The 25,999-nt window shown below is 42.4% G+C and overlaps 1 protein-coding gene and 1 long non-coding RNA gene across 11 annotated transcripts in view; one reads left to right on the forward strand and one right to left on the reverse strand.

Moving 5' to 3' along the window:
* The first annotated feature begins 490 nt into the window (after positions 1 to 490).
* LOC117481648 lies at positions 491 to 2,648 on the forward strand. Its single transcript, XR_004555795.1, has 4 exons — positions 491 to 688; positions 1,467 to 1,628; positions 1,712 to 1,849; positions 1,928 to 2,648. It is a non-coding gene; the product is annotated as an uncharacterized LOC117481648 (long non-coding RNA).
* Positions 2,649 to 3,087: 439 nt separating this feature from the next.
* Positions 3,088 to 25,999, reverse strand: part of LOC117481649 (nuclear factor 1 X-type-like) — a 104,869-nt gene continuing 81,957 nt past the window's right edge. For 3 of the 10 annotated variants that reach the window (XM_034129427.1, XM_034129429.1, XM_034129430.1), the window contains 9 exons: positions 25,754 to 25,877; positions 25,189 to 25,224; positions 24,704 to 24,831; positions 23,810 to 23,884; positions 19,501 to 19,629; positions 16,045 to 16,214; positions 13,582 to 13,726; positions 11,292 to 11,380; positions 3,088 to 7,776 (listed from right to left, as the gene is read on the reverse strand). In XM_034129427.1, the coding sequence (XP_033985318.1) occupies positions 7,762 to 7,776; positions 11,292 to 11,380; positions 13,582 to 13,726; positions 16,045 to 16,214; positions 19,501 to 19,629; positions 23,810 to 23,884; positions 24,704 to 24,831; positions 25,189 to 25,224; positions 25,754 to 25,877 (911 nt within the window). In that variant the 3' untranslated portion in view covers positions 3,088 to 7,761. The remainder of the gene's footprint in view (positions 7,777 to 11,291; positions 11,381 to 13,581; positions 13,727 to 16,044; positions 16,215 to 19,500; positions 19,630 to 23,809; positions 23,885 to 24,703; positions 24,832 to 25,188; positions 25,225 to 25,753; positions 25,878 to 25,999) is intronic. The other 7 variants (XM_034129428.1, XM_034129431.1, XM_034129432.1 and 4 more) reach the window with 7 other exon arrangements.

Here is a 25,999-nt window from a genome sequence, read left to right on the forward strand (position 1 = left end):
GAGCAATGATAATTTGTGTATGTTTATACTTTGTTTTGATATGGTCATGCCAATAAAGCTTCTTTGAATTGAAATATATTTAATTAAGCAGGGCATCGCTGATTTACTTCTTATTGTAATGACATGTCTTTGTTTAACTGAGCTTTGTGACTTTACAACATTTTGTTTTACTGTAAACAAAATAGGCACTTTTCAGGCACTGAATTATTATTACATTACATTGGATATCATTTAGCTGATGCTTTTATCCAAAGCGACTTACAATAAGTGCAAATACCATACAAATCAAACTCCGAATTATCTGTATCAAATTGTGTGTTAATATTCCCCCAAAACTGTTCGCAACCCAGTTAATATTGACCTGTATAATACAGTTTTTGCCAATATTTTAGGGTATTTTTTCCATCGACAAATAGACATGGGCAGTCTGATTATTATTTGTTTTACTCTGAAGTTGTACCGGATGTTAGCTTTCTCGGACGGGATGTGAAGTAGAGTGGATCAAGTGGAGCTCATTTGAAGCACATGAATGACTGTGAAGCGCTGTGAAGGCACACCACTGTTAATTTGTTTTCTTAAAGTTTTAACATTTGTTAGTGGAGATCAACTTTTGTTCTGACCTCTGTGTGTTTCGCCTTGCTCCACTTCCGTCCAGTGCTGATTTTGAGACTTAAAGGACTGATAAATGGTAAGAGAAACAGGCAACGCATGACATAGTAATAATACACTGTCCTGATAGTAACACATATTTTGTTCTTATAAATACCCTTGTATAACGAAATATTTAACATACTTGGGATAGCTTACTTCCTCATTTCTGCGTTGCTGCATGTGTGGTGTTTTTTTTACGATAATATGCCTATAGGACTAGGAGTCGCCATATTTACTTTATTACGTATACATGTTGTTCATAGCCACATCCACCACCAGTATTCCTTTAATCTGAGTGTTTAAAAAATCTAATTCTATGACATTTCCCGTTCATGTTGAACTCCCCACATTATGATCTGATGCCAGCTAACGTAATGTAAATGTGAATTCCACCCACATGGAAAGTGTTTTTGTCAATAGAGCACAGCAGTCTTGTTATGGGTATCGTCTTGGCTCACACACATGCAATGAGAAAGAGGTTAAAGCAAGCATTATAACACCTCTGTTGTGCAATATCACAATACGCTTTATGATTATTATACTGGCTGCTATCTATTAGTTAGACCATTCAATTATTTTAACAAAACGGTATACATTTTACTTTCACTACAGTTATCTGGATGCTATCACACTACTTTCCACATGCTATTTGTTTGTTTTTAAATACTGGCACTGGTACTTATTGTTGTCCATCTGAATGTGTACTTCTGTGTAATCTTTAATATTTAATATATAATATACTTTAGCTATTTTTGCTGTAACAATGTAAATGTCACCTTTGTGCAACTAATACAGTTATTCTCATTCTGATTTAGGACACAGCTCCACCACCACCACCACCACTCCCTCCTCCAGCCTCTGTGAACCAGGGTCTTTGTTGCCGTCCTCCACCGTGCCCTCAGTATGCTGCAATGCCATTTGTCTCCGTTCCAGTCCAAGAGACAAGTCCTTCACCAGAATCTTTACATGATGCAGAGGTAAGTGTGTCCTCAAAAATCTGGAGTTATGATGGTGCGAGACCCTTAAATAGTTTTACTGTGTTAAATCTTTCAACTTCCAGGGTCCAACAGCTCCACCAGCTCCACCACTGCTGATAGATCAAAATGGACCCCAGTCACCTCCAAAGGAAGGACAAGAGGACAATCCCTCTGATAATGAAGAGTCCCACCCAGTGCAGGAAACTGAGCCTACATCATAGGTAGGTAGGTCGTTTTTAGTTACATACTAATTTCCCTTTTCCAAAACACTAAAAAACACTTACTTTCTTTTCTTTTAGTCCTAAACATAGAGGAGAACGCTGATCAGCCATTCAGAAGGTCCAGGCTGGAGACCAACTGTCCTACAGCTCTAAAAACAAAAACCTGCATTTACGGGTTCCTAAAAATGCACCGAAACACTGATAAATGGTACTGTTGAGTGAGCACTTTGCTTCATGTTGGGACAAAAGATGTTCAAATATGTTAATTCAGCCTTCATTTATTTTCATCTAAGTTATTTGCAGCTAAATTGATCATGTAGCGCTTTGTTTTTTCATGCACATCTTTGCCAAATACTTAATAGTGCTACGTAAAACTCTTATTCTTAAAAAAATACATAATGATAATTTGTACAGACTGTTACAAACTAGTATGTTTAATTATATGGACATGGGCATTTATGAATGAGGATATTTGTTTTGGTAGAATGTAGGGAATTGTAGAATGAAGTATTTGTGTAGCTTGACCTTGAGCTTTAAGTCAATACATGTTGATCTCTGCAGATTCATTTTTAGCACTTTTTTGTCTATCTCCTCTGAGCTTGTTTTATGGAAGCATGTGCAACAGGCTACTAAATAGTGAGAATACTTAATTCACAGTCATTAAGCTTAGAGTACTTGGATCAAATGTACAGGTACAATTGTTGTGCTTTTACATTTTTTTAATGTTTATTTAAATGAAAATGTCTAACAAATTGTATTGTCACTTTCCCGATTGTTTTAATAAACTTAACTGAAGCCTGCTTTAAACATTCAGTTTCTTTGCTTGTCTGCTCCAAAGAAAACTTAAAAATACATTAATGTTAATGTTTTAAAATACTTATGCCTACATAGTTATAGATATAGCTACGATGAAGGTAAAGGTCAACAGCCATGCTAGCTGCTCTGTGAGGCTGTAGCCTAGCCAAATGCTAAAGTTAGCATGCCAACATGTTTACAATGGTAATTTGGTAGTGTAGCAGGTAATGTTAAACATTATGTAATAGCTCATATTTATACTGCACTAGGTACATGAAGACAAGTTTACTGACATTTATTATTAGATTGTTGTATGTAAACTATATTGTGATTATTGTGACATACATAATAATATTAATATGATATGCATATATGCATCTGCAGAGCTGATTCCTTAGTTCGTCAATAGTCTACAGAAAGAAGGACAAGGCACAACAAGATGATACAGTCAAGAACATCCTTTTTATTCAATCAGGTGCTGCTCTTCTCAAACTGTGTTTTTCTTCTTATGGAAAAGAAACTGTAATTAACACATGCATTTCACCTAGAGCTCTGGGGGTGTTCTCACAAAGAAGTGGTGCTGCGCTGAGGGCTTAGACAGAGGCGTAGAAGGGCTGGGAGTCAGGGGGGCTAAGGGTGCTGCTTTATACACCGATAACCATACACGCTTAAAAAGATAAAGAACAAAAAATAAACAACAGAACAAAGACACGGAGCAGTCCAGCATGAGGTGGTCAGAGGAGAAAAATGGAGGGACTTCCCTGAATCCTCAAAATAAATCTGAGAGATCAGGTTCATGCTGGCCTTTTATCTTTCTGGTTGGTGTGTTGTAAATGGTTAATACTGCTGAGGGTTTCTCTGTGTGAGACCCACCGTGAACAATAATACTTCACTTTAAAAGATTGGTTTAAGTGGATATGTCCTGGAAATGCAAACCCCCCTCTTTCAGCCCCGTGCAGGACAAGTCCGCTCATAAGGTGCTTGTAGCTTTCATTTACAGTCCAAAGGCATTCTCTAAGAGAGCCTAAACAACAGCATACCCTGATAGCATAGATTCAAAGAAATCCTAATTAAAATTAAACAAAAAAAAGGGAGGGGGGGGGGGATAAAACAAAGGTGAAAATAAATAGCTAAAACAAAAGAGCAAACTCTTTTCCTAGTCAAAGCAGCCCCTTTCCAACATCCCAAAGCAGTTCATCCAGCCCTCCATACCCCGTTAATCTCCGTAAATTACCCTCAACCCAAACCCCTGAACCCGTCGTCCTTTCCTAACCCACCCAAGGACACCCCCAAAAGCCCGTCAGCGTAATTTGTTCACTTACATTAGCTGTTGAATGGAGAAGCTGAAGAAGATGGGTATGGTAATACAATGTGAAGCATACAGACAAGAATAACATGTGAGCTAACTGCATTCTGCTCAGACAAAAGTTTTTCGGCAATATTTTTTTTTCACCCTCCCATCAGCGGAGAGGATAGGAGAGAGAGAGACGGAGAGTGACGGACACACAGTTACAGACTACTCCAGTGTCTAAGAGAAAACAGACAGTGGAGACAGAGGGGAAGAAAAAAGCAAGAGCTGAACGAGAACATGTTTTTTTGCCTTTTCAAAAAATGTTTTTTTTTGTCATCATTTATCAATAAAAAGTAAAGAACTAATTCACACCAGTTTCCTTTTGTACTATATATATATATGTATATATATACGGCTTTGAAAAGGAAGAGAGGATATAGGGGAAGTACAATGGAGGGGATTCATTTCGAAGGCAGGAGGAAAAAAGTAGTCCCTGAGCGCTTAGCAACCTTTTGCCTCCTCGCTGCACTCAGGGGCAACCTGCTACCTCGAGCCACTTCGAAAAAAAAGAGGGGCGATCTGGATTACAAAATGGAGTCTGTGAACAAAAGGCACTTTTAAGGGACAACCTTTAACTGCTGGGAAACTATACACTACAGCACAAGCACTATAAGAGTCATTTACAGAGGAGGGGGTGGAACAGGGGAGAGGCTCACCTTGCTGCCTGCTTCAAAAATCATTTAGACTTCAGGTTCTTTCCTGATTTTACAATAATGTTGATGCCCTTTTTCCGTTATCTGCGCACAATACAAAAGGTCTATCTTAATACTATTTCCATTGCAAGTGGGTGTTAACACAACCTGCTGATTTGTATTCAGCTCTAGCTTCAGGAACATATCAATCTGATCATAGGGATACAATATCTCTGGATGTGAAGCATCTCCCGCATTGCAGGGGTTACAGGGTTTCTGCTGGTGAGTTTCAGGCAGGGCACAGGTAAATCATTTGAAGTGTCTGAACAAAATAGGTTTGTTTTTGTTTTTCTAAAGGTTGAACCAAAATGCCTTTTGTGTCACAACCTTAAGGAAAAGGAACCTCTCCCCCCACTCAATACAAATAGAAGAAGAATAAAAATAGAGAGGAATAATGCTGTTTCCTAAATGGTCTGGTATTTTTGTTCATTACCATTCATTTACAATAATTCTGAATGTACTTTATACTGTTAAAGCACCAGTTTTTCATCTGATAGAGAATAGTTTTTTCTCAAGTTATGTAGATTTTTTTCCTTCAGCCCTCCCACATTTGTATAAACAACTGATTACACATAAAACATTAAAAAAGAGACAAAGGAAATAAAAACAAATACCCCCAACTTACAAAGACTAGGATTTTTCATGGCCCTCTAGTTTAGAGTCCCGGAGCATATGGACTTGAAACAAATACATTTTTTTTCACTTTTCTCTTAGCTTTCTTAAAAATCTCTAACAGACAAACACAATGATCTACCCAATGCATTGCACGTGGCTCAATCGACACATATTTTTCAATAATAATACTTTCCATCAAAAAACACTTTTTTTTTCTTCTTCAAACCTACTGTCGATTTTTGACATGTTTATCTAGGTATTATAATGCTGCTCTGCAGATGGCGATGGCGTGTGTCATTCGATTCGTACTGGTAACAGTAAGGTGATGTTACTGAAACGGGTTGTGGAGGGGGGGGGGGGGGGGGGGGGGGGGGGGGGGGGGTGAGAGTCAGAAAATAACTAGACTGCCAATCAGCTCATGTAGTAAAAGGTAAAAAGGAGCATATATCATAAATATATATGTATAAGATCTCTCTCTGTGTCTTTACAAAAAAAGTTTGCAGTCTTCTATAAAGATCTGTCGTAGGCCAATGGTTCCACATGCACCAACGCTACCATTCCCTGTAGCTTTAGCTTATATGTGGGAAGAGAACCTGAAGTTATTACTAATTGCATGAAGGGAATACAGAGGCACTTTCATATATTGTTATAGTCTTATTATATGGTTTTAGTACATAGAGCTAATGTTACTAGAGGCTGAGATTAGGGTCTCAGCCCTGCTTACAATCCCTGCAAAAAAGAACCAACAGCTAGGCAGTCCAGTTATTTTGTGAGGTCGGCTTTTGTTGGATTGTGTCATGATGAAAATAATACCAATAGCAAATTTCAATGTGAACATATAAAAAATATCTCAAATTAAAAAGACAATTCTTAAGTCAATGAAAAACCATTAACAAAGGCAGTTTGGAGAACCAAATATAAAGGATTCCCTTTATTATATTATGTCAGGTTGTTGGTGGTTTTAGTGTGCATTTTACGTGTGTTTGTGTGTGTGTATGTGTGTGTGTAGTCCTCAGGATTTCTCTGTGAGTGGACTAAGGGATAAAGGGTAAAGCAATGCAAGGGATGCATGTGATGAGTTGTTGTTACTGTGCTGTCCAAAAGTGAGAGATTTGAGAAACTGCTGTTACCGTTTCGCTGAAATCTGAGCATGATACTAAACGTATTACTGCAAACTAAAGAAAAAGTGTTATGGCATGCAAGCAAAAGTTAAAACAATCCAAGTGGGACAAAAACCAAAACCAAATCTGGCAAAAAAAAGGAAAATCGCAAGAAAACACCTAAAAACAAAATAAAAGCTAATAATATGAGTTTGATGCTGCATGTGCATAACTGTAAATTAAATTCCTTGTCTCTGTATACTAACAAGATGATGTTATGGGTGGTTATGTGACAGACTGTTCTGGAGACGATGGTCTGTGGTATACTGTCTGCAAGCATGCGTGTGTGTGTTTATGTGTGTGCTGCATGTTTCAGGGCCTAGACTTAAGTATTAGCCACATCCCTGCGGAGGCCGCCAGCCTCGACTCACTTCCCTAATCGCTCGTCTGACCATCGATGTGCAATACTGTTCATCCCTTGTTAAAAATTAATAGTGCATAGGTGATGGGACGAAAGAGCACGTGTAGAGTTAGTGTTATGACTGTCTGTCGTGTGTTCACTCGCGCGCACTCGCCTCATGGCTATCACTTCTCCCACAGCAGGACGCCCTGATACTTTGACAGGTAAACAAAGACCAGCCACTTAGTGCATATATGTCACACCATTTGATGGTGTCACCATGATTGGCCAATCAGAAATGAAAAGAGGTTCAGGGCTGAGCGAATGGAGCGGCAGAGTGTGGCAACACACACACAGGCATGTGGCTGTGGATGACGGTCTGGACCCTGGGCAATGCTGGGGGGGGGGGGTCAGGTGGGATTTGCACCTGGGGGTTAAGTGCGTGGCGAAATACACAGATAGGGAGGTGTGCAAATTAAGTCAATTTTTGTCAACTTGCACATACGATTTTGACTTTTACCACTAACATTTTTGGATCTCCTGGCCAATGCATGGAGTTTCATTGTGGAGACAACAAAATAAAAAAAGGAAATCATAAAACAAAAGAAACAACAAATGTATAATTGGTCATTTGTCAGTTTGCCATATTGTGTTTCATTTCTGACATGTTGTGGTGTGTGAGAGACAGTTCCTCATCTTCCTCTTCTTGCATTCTGAGCCTGTCCATCTCATTGAAGCGTCCTGCGTAGAGGAGGGCGAACGTTCCTGTTCGAATTCTGTTGGATTGGGAGTCCTCTTGTGGGGGGGGGGGGTGTTCTGTAGTAGTACTTTGAATAGTGTTGGCTAGAGAGAAAGACCTTTTAGTGTCAGCAGTCTGTTCTTAAGCAGCGGTGATGTGTTTGTTTTTCAAATCTCCAATTTCATGACACAATTTTAGCTCCTGATTCTGAGAGGCCTTGTCAGAGGAACCAGGACTGTGGAAAAGGAAAACAAATTGTTAGTCTTTATTCAGCAGATTAACCTTTAAATTCAGTTTATAATTCTCAGTCTTGCAGCGCAAAAGAACAAAAAGTTAAAATACAGAACCTTACCTATAGACATGCAAGTTACTGTATATTCATACTTATAAAATAAGAAGAGAGGTGAGGGGGGGATTAGCAGAGTATGAAACGGTGTGAGGTATGAGCACAAAACGGCGTCTTACAGAGTGAACTTTGAACCATGTTGTAAACTCAAACCTGTAAAAAAAAGAAATTATGGAAATTGTTGCAATTGAAAAGACGCTGAAAAGACTAAACTACAAAAATGGGACAGCTGTAGAGGAAAATGTTCGATACATCTGTACATGTTGCCATCTTTTAATGCTCTTCACATTATCCTATCCTATTATAACCAGTTTTTATATTAATTTTAATTTGGTATACTCTAAAATTCAATAAAACTTAAAATTCTGAAAAAATAGCATGGTGTAAATAACTTGTTCCCACAAAGGGTCATAATATAAACCCTAGGGGTCCCCAGGTAAACAATAGGAAACAAAAACAAAACACATTTCTGCTACATAAAACAAATTTCTTCTCGCAAATTACTGGATAAGTTTACCTCTTCAGACCCCCAAAATTAAATAAAAACATGTACTATTTACTTGAATTACTCACGAGGAACAATGCAATGTGAAAGGGGTCGCGAGTCAAAGTTGCTTTGTTATCCTAAATCCGGTTTACAAGCCTTGAGAATCACTAGTATGAATACTCCTTCATCCACTAGGTGGCCCCATTCTCCTCCTTTTCTCCAGCACCAATGTACTTGCTGAGCTCAGCTGTCCCGTACAGTGTTGAAAAAGTTAGTACCTTCAACTTCACCGCATGCTGCTTTTAAGAGGGCTGACTCTGAGGGGTTTTACTTATGTGTTATTTCAGAGCTACAAATAGCATTAGGGCATTCGTTTTTGTATCAGCCTGAATGGCTTTCCAATGAGCAAACACAGGACTATATGCTCTATCATGCGCTACCAGTTTACATGTAAGGCGATCCTCTTAATAAGTCTCTGCTGTGCGGGCCCGAGTGGTCTCAGGCTACACTGTAGAGCTATTGAGGGCAGCTTCTCCGGATCCGGTTTCTCAGTTTGATAAGAGGGCAGAGTTGGCACAGGCCGCTCTGTTCTGGCTGCAGCTGACATTCCTCAGGCCTCGGCCGGGGAGAGCAGCAGATCACCCCACCTTTAACAGCAAACTCTCTGTTGTCTCCCTTTCTAGCAAAACCCAGAGAGAGTTCGAACCCCCCCCCCCCCCTTCAACCTCCGTCTATCCTCCACCACCTCTGCCTCCCATGATTCTTTGGTGTTTGTAGATAACTCCTCCTCCTGGCTCCGACTTCCCTTAACCCCCTTCTCTTTTCCTCTCCCTCTCTCACCCTGGCTCTCCCAGTGTAATCCTTGGCAGCGGAAAGTGACCCCCTTTCGCTAACCCCCCCCCTTCAAGTCCAAGTTCAACTGCCTATGACATCATGTCTGGTTGCCCGCAGCAACCAGACAGCCGGGACGTGACTGTGGAGTGCAGCGAGCTTCAACTAACTCCCTCTCGCTTTTTTCCCTCCGTTTCTCTCTGTCCCTCCTACTCTTTTCCTACATGTCCCCCTATCCCGCTCTCTCCTCCTGCAGGGCTAGGGTCTCGCCACCAGAGAGCTCCTCAGACCAGCTTTTCTCTGCTCCTTGGGAAGACTCTCTCTCTCTCTCTCTGTCTCAACTAGTTGGCCAGAGGACGGCGAGGCGTGTTGGCAGGGCCGTCGTCTGCACCTCTCCATATGCCAGAGAACAGCAGGATAGGCAGACACCTCTGTTACTCACTCTGGCTGGGTTATTACTGACCTACTAGGCTCAGCTTACTGGGAGCAGTTGATATCAGTGCCGAGGTTCTCGCTGGGCGTGCCGTATACCCAGCCGAAATGTTCAAAGTGGACATTTTTCAATGATGTTTGATATAGCAAAAGCAGGGGATAATAAGCGCTGGGAACAGATGTAAGCTGTTGTTAAAGCCCTGTTGTTTTTTAGGGGAGAAAACGAGGGGCATGAGTTTTGGCACCGAGTTGAAGTGCATGTGCGTGTGAGCATACGCGCTCACACTCATTTGGATGGTGTTTGGATGTCCCCTCGGTGCCAGGTCTACATCTGTGTGAGAGTGGTGCAGGTGGGGATCTCGAAAAAGAGAAGAGGGAGCAGCAGGAGGAGAGAGAGAGAGAAACGGAGGGAGGGTGGGCTGCTGATGCATGAGGGGAGGGGAGGGAGGGGTGAGGGCGAGCAGAGCTGTGCCGAAGAGGAATGCAGATTGTTTCCATGTGTGGGGAGGACAGGAGAGCCGAGCTGGCTGCAGGCAGGTGCGGTTAGCCCCTAATGAGAAAAGTTGTGTTGGTGATGGAGGAGGCCCAAGACACTGCAGCCCAGTGGCAGAGCGCAGCCAAAGCTGAAACCACAATGTAGTTCACTACTGGCCTCACACGCTGCACTAATACACACTGTGGGGCCGAGCAGAGATAAATCAACACGGCTGGAGCTGAAACTAACTGGCACTGCTTTCCTTCTCTGTGGGTGAAACTACTGCGGTACACACTGTAAACCCCAACTGAAACTAAAGGCCTTGATACATGGGCAACACTTTGTGTCAATGTAGGAGACAAGTTCGCAAACAGTATATTGTCAATGTGATATAATTGCCTCCCCTTGACCACAATAATATTCCCCTGCAAGTATTATATTATTAAAATGGAATTATGCAAAATGTGTGCAAGTAGAATACAAACTCAAACAAGCACAACAGTTTCATGGAAGCTGAATTTAACTTTTGTCAAACATATTAAGGTTTATACTTGATCTTGGAAATAGTTTGACAAAACAATCACAACTCAAGGTCCACTTGCTAGCTTTTTCTAAAGCTTTTACCATTTAAGTTAAGGTTTGAGTTTGCTCAGTTATAATTGACATGATTCTGTTTACGTTCAGCCCTTAAATAGCTCTGTATAACAGCTGCAGAGTCCACTGAACTATCTCCATTCAAAACTGAGCCAACTCATTCCACTGATTTGTGATGTGGTAAAAGCTTTGAAAAAAAGCTTGAGAGAGGACCTTGTTTTTGCATTTGTTTGCCAATATAAGAATATGATTTAGTCAAATAAGTAAGGCAACATTTATGATGAGTAGTGGTGACAAACTGTTGATCAACACTGGCTCCATGGGCTGAATCAGTGTGTGTAGCAGGTTGCAAATGCAGAGCCATTGTCTGAGTACTGCCTCTGTTTCACAGCCTTCACTCTGAATGACATGCCTGTCCCGTTCAAACCCGAAGATGCCTCCAGTAACGGAGCACTGTGATGTATCATCTACGTGGAGTGTCACGCTTGCAGCAAAAAGGATGAAAAGGACATAAAACAGGGGAGGAGGAGGGAGAGGAAGGAGGATGGGTGGATGTTAATTAAATGAGGGAGGTTGGCGGGGTACCTGAGTTTGCTGGGGAATATTCAGAAAGTTGTCCCGTGTTCCGATGCCGACAAACCGGTTGGGAGCTGTGGAGCCTGGCGTGGAGTATGCTATAAACAGGGAGAGAAGTGTGTACATGCTTTTTACACACACACATACACACTGAGCTCATAGTAGAGTTTGATACTCTCGTAATTTAATGTTTAAAAAAAGATATCAATACTATGACTACAATTCACTGTCAAAAGAATTACTGGGAAAAGACAGTAAGGGTCAGGAATACTGATGCCCTATTATTCAAATTGAAGATTTATTCATTTTGTGGGCAGGTTTGTTGTTATTTTCATTCACTCAAGAATGTAATCCGTGGTTAACAAGGGGATGTAGAGTCTGAAATGATTAGCACTAACATAAAGTAGCTATTTCCCCCAAATATGGCTGTGCTGTTTGTTACAGACACTCCTCAGCAGCCCCTGGCCTCAGGAATAAGCCTCGGTAATCATAGAAAACCACTGAGCGCTCACTATGGACATAATAATAGGGATGGAGGAACTGTATTCATCCCCGGTGGTAACCAATGCTCCATTTACGTTTGATAGCTTAATAGGAGCACCTTTTATTCAAAGTGACACCACTCAGTGATGCCACAGGATCAAATTTAGGGCAGTTGTGCTCACTGGACTCCAACGTGGGGGCCGAGTAGAACTTTGTCTTGATTCAGGTCGAGAGGATGGGGATGTGTGGGGGTGACAGTGACAGGGCTGGAATCTGATGCATGAGTGAGAGTGTACCATATGCATGTGTTTGTGTGTGTGTGTGTGCTTTTTTCAATTAACGATATCTTCATAATCAGACAAAATTAGAGGGGGTAAAAAAAATAAAAATACAGTGATAACAGTCACCGGAATGAGAAAAAGAGACGAATAGTAGGATATTTATTTATATAGATGTTCATATAAATAAATAATAAAGTGACATCTCAGAGAGTTGGAAGGAGGGGAGGAAAGGTTGATAGGACAGGAAGAGGAGAAAAAAAGTCAAAACAAAAGGAGGAGAAGGTGCCCCGGTTGCTCCGTCCAGTGCCCCCTCTTGGTGTGCCTCTCCCGTGGCCCGACTCTCGCACCGCACCTGTCTGGGTGGAACCAACCAAAGCCTCACCGCTCCCTGATGACACTCCTCTCCCGCTCCCCCACTACAGCACTAATTAGACAGGTTTGATTAGATCTTATCATTCATGTTTAGAGAGATTGGGTTGTTCTTGTTATACTGTGATTTCCATGTTTTTGTTGTTCTCAATTTTTAATTGTTGTGAGATTTGTGTGAAAGAGGCGAGGGGATTGGGTGGGTAAAGTGGGGCATGATGTTTTTTTTGGAGTCCACGCCAACTGCCCTAATTTTGTTCCTTTAAAAAGAAAAAAGAGAGAAATAAAGGAAACAAAGAAACAAAGAAACAAAGAAAGGAGGATATGAGAGTATATCAAATAAAGAAAAGAAGAAGGCAAAAAAGAAATGAGAGAAGGGGGTAGATTGTATTGCCGCTGTCACGGACAGACATGCAAAGTCTGCGTTGATCAAAGGCTTGCGTCTACAGAGGCAACGTGCACAGGGCCCTGCTCTGCCCCCCCCCCCCCAAACTACTAAAACACATCGAAAAGAAGGGAGAGAGACTACACTGCCTCTTGTGGTGCTTGCAGGAAACCGAACACCAGAGAAGGAAAAGAGAAAATAAAAAGATGTTGAGGAAAGAGAAAGAAGATGAGGTGGTTTGCAAAGACAAAGAGAGAAATGAAGACTGAACTTCAGAGTAAGAGATACAGAAGAGCTTGAAAGAGGATCTCTGGTTTGGCAAAGGCGTGGCTTCTGCCTCGACAGAATTGGATCTTGCTAGTACAGTACATTACAGTACAGTACAATGGCGTACAGTATATAAGGTAAATGATGAAATAGGAGTGAAGCTCCTGGGGCTGCTGAGCGATTGACTGAACATACTGCAACCTTAGTGGAAGCAGACTACAAAAACTACACAGTAGCTATTGTGAGAGTCCCAGACTTGTGCTTTGTGAGTAGTTGCACACTTACAAAGAAATTGCCCGCTATGCTACACTGCATATCAATACTGGGACTTCTATGAGAGCTACATTTGTTCTAATCTAACAAACTTGATGTAGTATTGCTTGAAGCGGAGGACAAATTAGCTTCGAACTAACAGCTAACCTTCTACTGGAGTCTAACATTGGTTCGGACTGGCCTCTGTGAGAAGTCTGGGGCAGTAATGGGGGTTTGTGGAGGAGTAGGAGTGGGGGTGACTTACACGGAGATGCGGGTGAGCTGAGTCCGCCGTCAGTGGGCGTGATGATTTTAGAGTCGGGCATGGGGAGGGGCACAGGGCGTGCCACCGGGGGTGGCGGGGGCAGCAGGAAGGAGCCCGGCATTTTGCTCTGGCCACCTCCATTAGGCTGCAGACGGACCATACAGACAGGGTGAGCATGACACACCCCGAGAATATACAGTGCACAGGGAGCCAGACACACACACAACATAAATCACACACACAGTCTCATGTAAAGGTAAGACACTGTCAATAGATAGATGCTAACAGTATTCTCAGGTACACAAACTAATCCACACACGGCTGCACACACACAGGGACAAGAGAGATCAACAAACTCACACATTGTTAAATAAAACAAACAAAAATATTAAGACAGTCTGGCCAAAAATACTGAAGTAAATAAGATGTGAAAAGGTGATGAACATCGTCAACACACAAGGGGAAAAAAGAAATGGAGCTGTCCGTAAGAAAAGTTATAGTGCTATGTAAGAATTAAAAAAAGAAGGGTGTATCAGCAAAGAAAAAAGGGTGTCTGTGCACTGTGTAGGGGTGTGTGCAATTTCAGGAATTATACTGTGTCTGTTGAAGTAATGAGAATAAGTAATAGGATATGAAAAGTGCTTGGTATGTGGTTTCAAAGTTGCTCAGAAGGCCATGTTTACAGTAGAGGTTTACAGTTATACCAGCACCCTGAACCTCATTACAATGTGTCCAAACTAGGGCTGTCAGTCGATTAAAATATTTAATCGCGATTAATCGCATGATGTCCATAGTTAATCGCAATTAATCGCACATTTTTTATCTGTTCTAAATGTACCTTAGAGGAATATTTTTCAAGTTTTGAATACTCTTATCAACATATGAGTGGACAAATATGCTTTATGCAAATGTTTGTTTATTATCATTGGAACAATGACAAATATTCTCCTGAATATTCTCAACACAACAACCTGGAACCTCTCTCTCTCTCTCTTACACTCTCTCCCAACCCTGTCTACTTCTCTGCACTGAGCCAGTTGCTCAAACAGACAAGCCTGTTTACAGTTGTCGGCAAAATGCCGCTCCTCTGTCTTCATCTTCAGTCAAAGCATGAGACGTTCCCACTGTGGGTCAAAATAATGCGCTGTGATGTGCAGTCGATACGTTGAATGCGATCCGAATGATCTAACGCAGCCCCTCGTCCTCCACAATGTTAAGCTGTAGCCACCCATTTAGCTATCGCTGTTAAAAGCTTGCTGCTCGTAGACGTGTCCAGGCGTCTCCCCGACAAACTTTCAAGCGTGGTCTGCCGCAAGCGAGCGGCAGGAGCGAGGCTGTCAGCATCAGCTGTGTGATTGGCTTGCTGTTTAAAACACCTTTTTTTGTATCCATATCTCTCGCTAGAATCCCCCACCATCCAACTAACAACAACAACAACAACAACAACAACAACAACAACAACGTCAAGCCTTTGGGCTCTGAAACTACAGGGCGGGCCGAGGACAAATACACATGCGTTAATCGCACGTTAAAATAATTAGTGGCGTTAAAAAAGAAAATGCGTTAACGCGTTATTAACGCGTTAACGCATTTTCTCTCACTTTCAGCAGGTGAATGTGGGCATGTCACTGTGGTTTTCATGTGGGTCACCTCTGGACTCATTTTTTACTGGTTTGCCCACAACATTTTTTTTTTTGTGAGAGTGAGTGACAGTTTTAACCCTATTGCAGCATTTAAAGAGTAAAGGAGGATCCCTACGGGTCAAAGAGGGCTTGTTAAATGGTTTAATGAGTATTGGAATACAGTCTTAAATGTCTGTTTCAGTTTCCTTCTACAGATACCTAACTATCCAAACAGTACTAATCTAGATGTGTCTACACATCCTCTCCCAGTCTCTCTTGAGTCTGCAGCTTCGGTTCCCTTCAGTAAATCCACTGCCAGTCTGGCACGGCCATACCTGCCCTATGAGCTTTTTCCAAATTTGCTTCCTTCCTAAAACTGAACATAACTGACAGTCAAGATCTTCTCCTACCTCACTTTTGCGGTAAGTGTTGCATGATACGTTGAACATATCATGACTCAAATGCGGTTTGGCTGCTTCCAACGTAGTTTTCCACAGCTGAGTTTTTTTCTTTTGTTTAATCACTTCTAGCTGCCTCCTCATGTTGACAGATTTGCCCGAAAACCATTTTCCCTTTTCCTGGTGATGTTGCTGCACATAATAAAGATTGATCTATTCCCCGGAGTAGGATCAAATGACCTTGTTGCACTAGCTCACAAATAAGATGATAAATGATGGGGGAAGTCATTCTGTATATATTTATGATGTGGAGGTTTTCTTGTTAGCTTTTCTTGTCTTCTTCAGTTAATATCACAGAAATGAACTGACTAAAAAATGAACTTTTGCACTGCAGACCATCCCACTATCCCCTCAACTCCCTTTGCTGAACATAGAGCACTTACCTGACCGCTGGGCTGTCCTGTGCCATCGGTGCACACGAACTGCACAAACTCCTTAAGAGGGTCCTGGTGGTGATGGTAGCGTATGGTGGGGTGGGTGAAGTACGGGCTGGACTGCTGGATGATAGAGGAGGAGGGGAAGTGCAGAGCAGAGGCTGAGGCACGGGGACTCCCTGAGGAGAAAAGGGGAAAGGAAACAGGAAAGGAGAGGAGGAAGAGGAACGTGAGCAGGAGATAGACAAGAGACCAGAAGTGGGAAATACAATGAGGCTCAGGTCATTCTATTGTTTCTCTACTAAAACACACAACAGATGTTAAGCATACATAACACTCAACACATTATGATATTACATGTACATGCACACCTATGACAGTATATAAGACATGCATATGTTTTCACTAAGCACAGGCACAGCTCGCATCAAAGACCAGGTTGCCGCTTCTGCCTATAATTGTCATAACACAGAAAATAGCAGTGACATTCTCTCGTGGTTAACTGACTGAAGCTGCTCTGGCTTACAAAAGATGGACATTATCCCTGGCTATTGGAAAACATCTGGTCCCATTCATTTTATAAATCAGCCCACTAGATTTCTCTGTACCTCCGGTAAGCCTGGCATTAGGACACACACACACAGTTACGCAGTCAAATACACGCTAAAGTGTGTTAAAGTATTTTCTGCCTTCTGCTTCCTCTTCATTTCTCTCTCAAACACACACACACACACACTAACCACTGTGGTATTACAGAACCACACACACACTGGGTTTTTCCACTTTTGTTTTATTGCTTGTCGGTGATGTGTAATCAATCAGCAGCATATCCTTGCTGTGCGGTTCTGCCCAGCAGTTTGAAACTTGGGAGAGAATCTCCCCTCCGCTCCCGACCGACCACAAAACGCCTCTCGGAGACATTAGTCAGCCAGCCAGCCAGCCAGCCAACCACACACACCACACACACACAACACACACACACACACACACACACACACACACACACACACACACACACACACACACACACACACACACACACCACACACACACACACACACACACACACACACACACACACACACACACACACACACACACACACACACACACAACACACACACACACGCGCACACACACACACACACACACACACACACACACACACACACGCACACACACACACACTAGCATTCGCTGCCTGTCTTGTCTGCCGAGATTCTATGGCTTTGGCAATTTGGCACACCAAACTAAAGAGGCAAGCTGCTAGGTGAGGGGAGCCTGGCAAACAAGCATCTGTGATTATGTCTGTCACCTACTATCTCTTGTGTATGCTGTACTCACAAAGTGTGCAAGTGTCTATTTGTCCAAACTTTCTAGGTTCTGGTGTATTGGTGTTCCCATCTTGTTATGTGTGCATGTAAAACTGTATCTTAGTTTTATTGTAGTCTGTCTGTCTGTATGCATGTGTTGTCTGTTGCAGCTTTCGTGTGTCTTTGTCCTTATATTGGTGTGAGTGTAATCACTGTTACAATGGCGGACTCTCCAGACTAGTATAATCAGACAACAGTCAATCTGGCAGCTCTCCACGTCAGTCCGGAGCCAAAAACAGGACATAAACCATCCAGTCCTTACCCCTGAATAGCCACACTCACTAGACCTATACAACACGAGCTAACAGCTCCAGTCCATGATCGCTAACTGCTTCTTCCCCCTCTCTGTCTACCCCCATTTCTCTTTTCATCGCTCTCCTTCCCTCCCTCCCATCATCCTCCAGTCTCTTTATAGAACCAAGGCCTCCGAGGGACATTCCATTTGGATGGCAGCCATTTTAGCACAGAGTCCTCAACAAGAGTGTACATTTACACATAAACACATGTGTATGTCTGTGTACGTGCACAAATGCACCCATACACAATTTCTAAAATCTGTCTCATTAGAGCCTCTCTATTACATGCAAACCTCTTAGCCAATAGTATGCACACGCGGTTTGGAGGTTGTGAGAAGTTAGTCAGGCAACAAAGAAACCTGAGCCAGTCCCTCACACCTCTTCGACTCACGCACTAAACAGAGGAGGATATTTTAAGAATTAATTTAAACGCACAATTTAATGTGGTGTTTTTAAATTTTCCAGAGGCGTAAGGACTGCTCTGTGCAGATAAACAACATGGCTTAATGGCGCGAGATCCTGCCTGCTCTGTTCTTTCTAAATATACTTTGGGGAGCTCTGCGGGTAAAATTCAATACATTTCAACATGGAGGGCAATGAGTCCAAATGACCTTTACATAGTAGGTCTGGTTTGGATGCGGACCAAACCATTCCTTTGAGAAATACATGGAGCCAGGGGGAGAGAGAAGCACATATTTATTCCTTTGAAAGTGAGACCAGCCTACTGGGTCTTGTTGGCAAACCCGACATCCAGGAGACTTGGGGAATTCTCAAAGATGGAGAAACCATGTCGCTTATCCTATAGGCTTGAAAAGCTCTTATGAGGACAACTTAGCGTTAGTGCCTCTCATGAAACAAAACCTCGGAAACATTGGATGATACTTAAAGAATTCCAACCACTACAGTCTACTGTAAATCTGTGAAACTGCGTGAGTTTAATCTCTGTTACTTCTTTCTACTCCTTTCAAATATGTAATTGCTCTGCACTCTGAACTAACACATCCTTTAAAAACAGAAAAATACAAATGCAGCTAAATGTAAAACATACACAAACACATACATACACACATATGCACACATATATATATTATATAGATATAAAAAAGATACAGTATATATAAAAAAAAACAATATTTGAATTCCATTTCAAATTGTGTCTTCAAAATGTTCCTTTGTCTTGCAGCTTTTATGACGATTAAAAGATATTTCACAAGTTTTTGATCTTGTCTACTGAATAAATGAGTACTTGCTTTTCTTGCAACATTAACTCTTACTTCGAACTATTTAGGGTCCGGATAGCTGAACTTGGTAAGTTAACACACCCAGTCAGATTCATTACATGGGAATAAACTGAGTTAAAGTGAACATAAACATTACAATGGATGCATGAAGCAGTAAGATTTGAGCCAAATCAGTCACAAAGGCATCAATGCAGCAATGGTACCATGCAATGACAATATTAAAACACAAAGGCATTAGAGATGATGGTTAAACATGGATGGATGGAGAGGCTGAAAGAGAGAGAGAAATTCACGCCAAGCCATGGTGATAGCAGTAACTTTGAAAAGGTGAAACGCTTCGGGCATATTGCTTCTCAGCAGTTGCAAATGTAGGGCTTTACGATTCTTTTTATACGTTTAGGAATTTCATATTCACGCACACGATTGTAGAATTCATTTTGTTTTGACTTGTAAATATTGCATTCTTGGTTCACGTTTGACACTCCCTTTCCTTCTCTCTCTGTTTCAGATTATAAAAGGGGAATTGGGTTGTTGGGTTCATGGCAGGGCTCTCACCTGGTCTCACTCCTGCCAGCACAGGCAGCGGGTGGTGTGTGAACGCCATGCGGGGGGACCTCGTCTGGGAAGTCAGGGCGTTGAAATCAAACTTCCCCGGCTTCTTAAGTGAACCAGGCGAGGACAGTCCTGGCGAAAAAAAAAATGGGATCAACAAAAAAAGTGGGGGAGGGGGGAAGGGAGGAAAAGAGAGAGGTGGTTTTAATCAACAAAATGTTGCTTCTTTAATTGGCTTGAGTAAAAAAAAAGATGGGGACTTGAACAATCATGGTTTCTGATTAGATTCTTTAATTTCTTCATTGGTTGATGGCAGTGCTTTGCTTCCTGTCCTTTTGGCTGTTGACCATTCACTTCAGTAAATGAGCCAATCAGAGGACTCTACGTCATTAATAGATGTACTGTAAGATTCCCAACTCCCAACTTTATAGTCCTAAAATAAGGGATAAGCAATATTTCTTATCCTAAAGTGGCATGCATATCTTTAAAGGAAAAGGGGGGAAAAAGAGAAAAAGAGAATCTGGTACTGGTCCAAAGCCCACTTGTCGCTATAGTAACCTTTACTGTGCCCCTGTATGTTTTCTGTCTCATCTCTTTCTCTCAGTTTCTCTCTCTCTGTCAGGTGCCAACTCCAGGCTTTCTCTGAGAATGAGCATGGCCACCGTACAGCCACAGTCAGCTAGTAGTGGTCTGGCTTCAGTGAAGCTCACAGGCTGGATGCACGAGAAGAAGGCTTCATTCAGAAATAGCACACACTGTACAGTATGGACACGGCAGCTGCTGAGTGTGAAAGACAAGCAGACGGACAGAGAGAGGAGACAGAGGGAGAGAGAGAGAGAGAGAGGCGAGAAGAACGTGGGAGACATGAAAATATGCGAGGGAGCAAGGGAGCGAGGGAGCAAAGCAGAACCTGTGAAAAATGCAGCAGCGTCTTGTTTTTCAATGCGTTGCTCTGACGACATGTATGAAATTGGAATGTCATAAGATGTTAAATATGGTTATTATCTCTCGCTCGCACACACTCACTCACACACTCAACATCTGAACACACACAGAAGCACAAGCACGTGTCCAATCACGAAAAACAAAGACCCTTACAACACAGCCACATTTAACTGATGAAACAACATGCACATTGATTTTCTGTTGAGTTTTCCTCTAATCCTCCTAACAAGTGAGTGATGTGATAATATTATTTTTTAAACTTTTTTTAGACTGTTGTTTTGTAGTCTATTTCTGTGGCCCCCTCCGCATCAAACAAGGCATTAAATATGATTCCTCCTCAGTTCTCCAGCTGGAGACGTGTGAAAGTCTATGGGAGTGTGGGGGCGTGTAAAACCTTCCCTCCCTGTGTGAAAGAGTTAAGTCTCAAGCAGGTGGGAGTGAATATGTGTGAACCATTTATGTCTTTAGCAGACATATATTTCTTCTCCCCCCCCACTGTAGCGGGAGTCTGGGGGCGTATTGTACTGTCAGACAGATTCCAAGCATGAAGACAACCCCGATCCCACTTCTGACACCAATAGTTAGCAGTGATTGCTATGACACTGTCACACTGGTGAGAGAAATAAGAGCAGTCTGTATAGAGACTAGAACAAGGAAAGGCACTGCAGGGGAGAGAGTTGGAAAATACATATTTGGAAGAAAGTTTAAAAAAACAGAGCCTTGTAGATTAAACAGTCATGGTTTCAGAAAGGTAGTGATTTACTTTTATCTTGGTAGTAAAAAATGAGTCTCAAGTATGGAAATCAGAGCCAGGAAGCACAGAGAAGATCAGATGAAGATTGACATCTGTATATATAGGACGCTGTGGCACCGTCACTATCACCAAGGGAATGTGAAAGACAGTATTTTCGGTGCTTCAGAGACTATGCAATGGTCTGATCTGGGTTTATGTGTGTGTTTTTTGTGTGTGGATGTGCCACAACTGCACTGTTTCCTCTCCTGGCAAGCCTCAGTATTTCACTGGCAACCAATCAAGCACTCCCATGATGACCCTTCTGTCTCTTTGCACTAACAGGCCTGCCACCAGATGCGCCTCTGAAGCACACACAGAAGCACACAGAGACACACACACACACACAGTTGAAAAAGACAGGAGATAGTGGTTTAAACAAGTGAAGGAAAGTGAGGGAATTCTCCTCTCTCCAGTGATTTAAAGCACATATGTACGTCCAGTCGTATCCCTCTATGGGCCTGTAACATTTAACTCAAAGCATAGAGAAAGCCCCCCACCACCACAAGTCTCTGGTGTCTCAGGAACATTTCCCAATCATTTGGAACTAATGTAAAATCCTGGTTGTTTCGTTTGTCTCCCCTAACCTCCCCCACCCCTCCTCGTGCCCCTGTGGAGCAGATGTCTCCAGCATCCTCACAGATCCCAAGGCTACACACACACGGAAACACCATCTGGGACCATGCTTCAGCTGTGCTAGTGTATGCATCTGTGTGGGCCGTGTGATATGTGTGCACAAATCTGTCAAGTGTATTTCTCAATGTAACCGTGATTGTGTGATATAAATGTATGGATGCGTCTTCATACGTCTGTGTGTGTTACTGGATGCGTTTATTCTGTTGGCCAAGTTGGGGTGGATGGTGCTGTTGACAGACAGTGATGCACACCTGTGTGTAAGTAGGTTTCCTGGGGTTTCTTTTGCCCCTTGTTTTGTTTTGTGTGTGTGTGTGTTTGTGCTTGCTTGTTTACATACTCCCCACCTGGACAGATATTCCCAGATGAGCTCTGCCTGTGGCAGGTGGTATCCTTTGGAAAATCGGATACACACCGTACCAAATCCACATTCTCTACTCGCTCCATTTGTGGCCTACCATAACTCCTTCTCTCCTGTTTCCCTTGGTTCCTCTTGTGTGGACCATGGTTTTCACTAGCTACTGTTAAAAAAATAACTATTTGCAAAATAAAAAATAAAAAAACTGCTGATAATTACAAAAGCTTTTGGCTTCCGTATTTTTCACTTGGATTTCGTAAATTAATTGGGTAGAGGGTCCAGATTTGCGTGCAATTCCTCACCTCTATTTGCCAAAGTCATTAGGAGGTGTACACGGCTGTGTGTGTTGCACTTTGTAGAGTAAAGGGGTGGTTCACATACACAGAGAGGAGGAGAGAGAGAGTGAGAGACAGGAAAAATATGTGAGGTGAGGCTCTGGTGCGCTAAGGCGTGCAGCAGCCTCTGTTGTGGCTCTGATGAGCAGCCTCTTAATTACATTTACAGCTAAGTGGAACGGGAGCAGGAGAGCAGCCGCTGAGGCTCGAGCAAGAGTAGACGGGGCAAACCTAACCAGGGCTCTTGGCTCCTGTAGTTCTCATCCTGATAACTCTTCTCTCTCATTAGCTATCACCGTTTGAGTACTCCAAAGTCTTCTTCTCTCCTCTCTTCCCTCTCTCACCTCCCACTTGCCTGCTTTCAGTTTCTCTCTCCTCCTTCTCTCCTCTGACATGTTTTCTCCCTCCCCAAGGTCCCTCCTGCTGTACACGTTTTCAATTAGACAGAAGGGAGACAGGGATGGAGGGTTGAAGGGAGAGCTAGTGAGCAGGAGGAAGGGTTTTACACCTCTGATCCACAGACGGTAAGCGTCTTAATGAGGGATTTGAAGCGAGGGAGGGATGGAGCGACATAGGGATGGAGGCAAGGCAGGCACCTGAACACCTGCAGGGGTGGGGAGCATGATAAGAATGTGTTTCAATGTGTGAACGTCTGCACATAAGGGAGTGTGTAAGCCCTGTTTGTGGGGGGGGCTCTGTGTATGTAGTACAGTATCTGATGTTAATGTGTGTGTGTGGGGGTCTGTAGGTGTTTGAGTGAGACACTGTGCATGTGAGGCAGAATGGGCACAGCATGTGAATGTGCCGGCTGGTGTTGTCAGTGTTATCCTGGTGACATCTGTCAATTAGATGCCGCTTGGAGGACTGACATGACATCAGAGAGATAAAGCCGGGGAGCTCAGGTGAGTTAAGTGTAACCTCATGTTTCACACAGAAAGTTAAGCCTGAACAGGATAATCCTCGACAATCCTACTAATATATGCACAGGGAATTTCATTTGGAAAAAATTCAATTTTGATTATTAGCAATGAAATACAGCTAAACCTTACTCAAATTATGAAAATAAACACATCACATAACTTAACTTTTAACACACACACACACACACACATAATTTTATATACATATGTACATAATGTGTTATGTTCATTGTATTGTATGTACATAATACACGCATACACAGAGGAATGACTGAGCTACATAAAGGCTGATAAATAGCAATTATATGAGTGTAATCAATGTTGTTCTAACCATGGTAAGGAAACTGCACGCCATCGTTTTCATGTTTTATCTTCCTCTCCTGCACACTCGCCAAATGGTGCTGCACTGAAAGTGGAAAAGGGTATTGTTAACAATGAAAGAGAGAGAGAGAGAGAGAGAGAGAGAGAGAGAGAGAGAGAGAGAGAGAGAGAGAGAGAGAGAGAGAGAGAGAGAGAGAGAGAGAGAGAGAGAGCGAGAGAGAGAGAGACAGAGAGATATAAGATGGAAAGGGGGAGAGATAAAAAACTGAGCATCAGGTAAACTGTATGTGGGAGTATGGCTTTAGGTTGAGGATGAGTACAAATAAGAAGCCTTGGGATTTGGGAGTGAGGAAGTGGACTTGAGAGGGTTTTTTCTCTGAGTTATTGGGCTGTTGGGAATATGATGTAAGAGAGGGTAATGTCCAAAGCTGAATCACAGAGGAAGCGTTTACTGCCAAAACAATAGCAACACCAGCATAACGCCTTACTACAGGCTGCTGCTCCATACTTGATGCATCTTGGATGTATATCATAACACCAAGCACAATTTATCCATGATGATGTCAATTTTCGAGTGTTATAGTGATTGTGTTGAAACAATTGTGACCAAAAAATTGCTAAAACAAATGTTAAGCCCATTTACTTAACAAAAAGGAGACTATTCAATCAGTGTAAATTGAAAATGCTGAAGGGGATGACTGTGTAACAATTGAATTGCGAATTTTTGGTTTTCTTGACAAGACCTGATAGTGATTGTGAAAGGGAGTGTGAAGAAAAGACAAAGCCAGATAAAGGCATCGCTTTGAACTATTGTGGTGGTGGGATGTGGGTCAGGCAGGAGTGATACAAAGTGTCATGAAGCTTGTTTCGTGGGTGACAGGTGAAGGGTGGTATAGGGCAGTACCTGCATCCATGTCGTTGGGCCACGCACTGGACTGGGAGGAGCTGGCAGCAGGCGAGCGTCCGGGGTAGAAAACATCATCTGTGGGGCTCTCCAGCTCACTGTCGTCTAATGACTTCCTCTTGTTGGAGCTGTGAAAGAGAGGGGGGAGGATAACATGATTTAAAAGATATATACATAAAGATGGTAGATGTATGGATCAAGGAGTAAATACCCTGCCGACCTGATCATTACAAAGTAATCATACAAAACAAACACTTTAACATGAAAAGAAGCTTGGCATCTTAGTGGAAACAACATAATATCCTGAAGTCTTGGAGCAGAATAGACAAAGCACAACAAATGTCAAACTAGGAATGAAGAAAGAAGGAAACAGAAACAATAGTTAGAAGGCAGAGACAGCCAGACAGTAAGACTCTCTCTTTGTGTGTGTGTTGTTCTGTGCGCGTGTCTCATTAAGTTGTGTCTTAGTAAGTGTGTATAACTACCTCCGTGGAAGGTTTGCGTACAACTCCACATCCGACCTAAAGTGACAGCAGATGACGGAGGTAAGAAGAGAGAAAGAGACAATTTAGGAAGGAAAACACATGAGGAAATAGTGGAAAGAGCCATCACATTCATACAAAGGAGAGCAGCTAAAAGGGAGACACACACACATATTGTACATAAATATGTAAAAGAGGTTCAGGACAGGACAGTCCTGGACAGATTCCAAGACTGGGAATGCACTGTAGTACTTTATGCCATTTATATAAAGAAACCTCAATGAAATGGTGTACTTTACTTGCCAGTAAAGTCATCCTTGCGATACAAAATGATATACTGTTGGCAGATATTACTGTGATTTCACACCATCCCCCAGTTTGCCCTTGGCTTCACAGCGAATCAGATATCAAGGTAACACTGCTACTGCCACATGGTGGCTTCACCCACAAAAAACCCTACTAATGGCGGACAGCTATTACAATTGACAATGGTATTTCATGAGACTGAAACATCTCCTAACACTCGTAGAATACTGTTGTCTGTGTGTAATCAGTCAGGACTGTGTACCTAGTGGAAGGAGGGGAGGTGAGGGAGCGTCGCCCTAAAGCCACCGGGTTGATGTTGTAGTAGCTGGGACTGCTGTCCAGGTCAGCCAGCGAGAAGTTAGGACCTGACGCTGTGGCAACAGGTGCTGACGGAGAAAAATAAAAGAACAAGAGGGGGGGAAAGGAGAATAAGTAAGAATGGGTGAATGAAAAAAATAGTACATTATGTCTCAGTAGTTCACACACTTAAAAGGCATATTGTATTGGG

The sequence above is a fragment of the Trematomus bernacchii genome, unplaced genomic scaffold (genome assembly GCF_902827165.1).
Source record: "Trematomus bernacchii unplaced genomic scaffold, fTreBer1.1, whole genome shotgun sequence".
NCBI classification, from domain to species: Eukaryota; Metazoa; Chordata; class Actinopteri; order Perciformes; family Nototheniidae; genus Trematomus; species Trematomus bernacchii.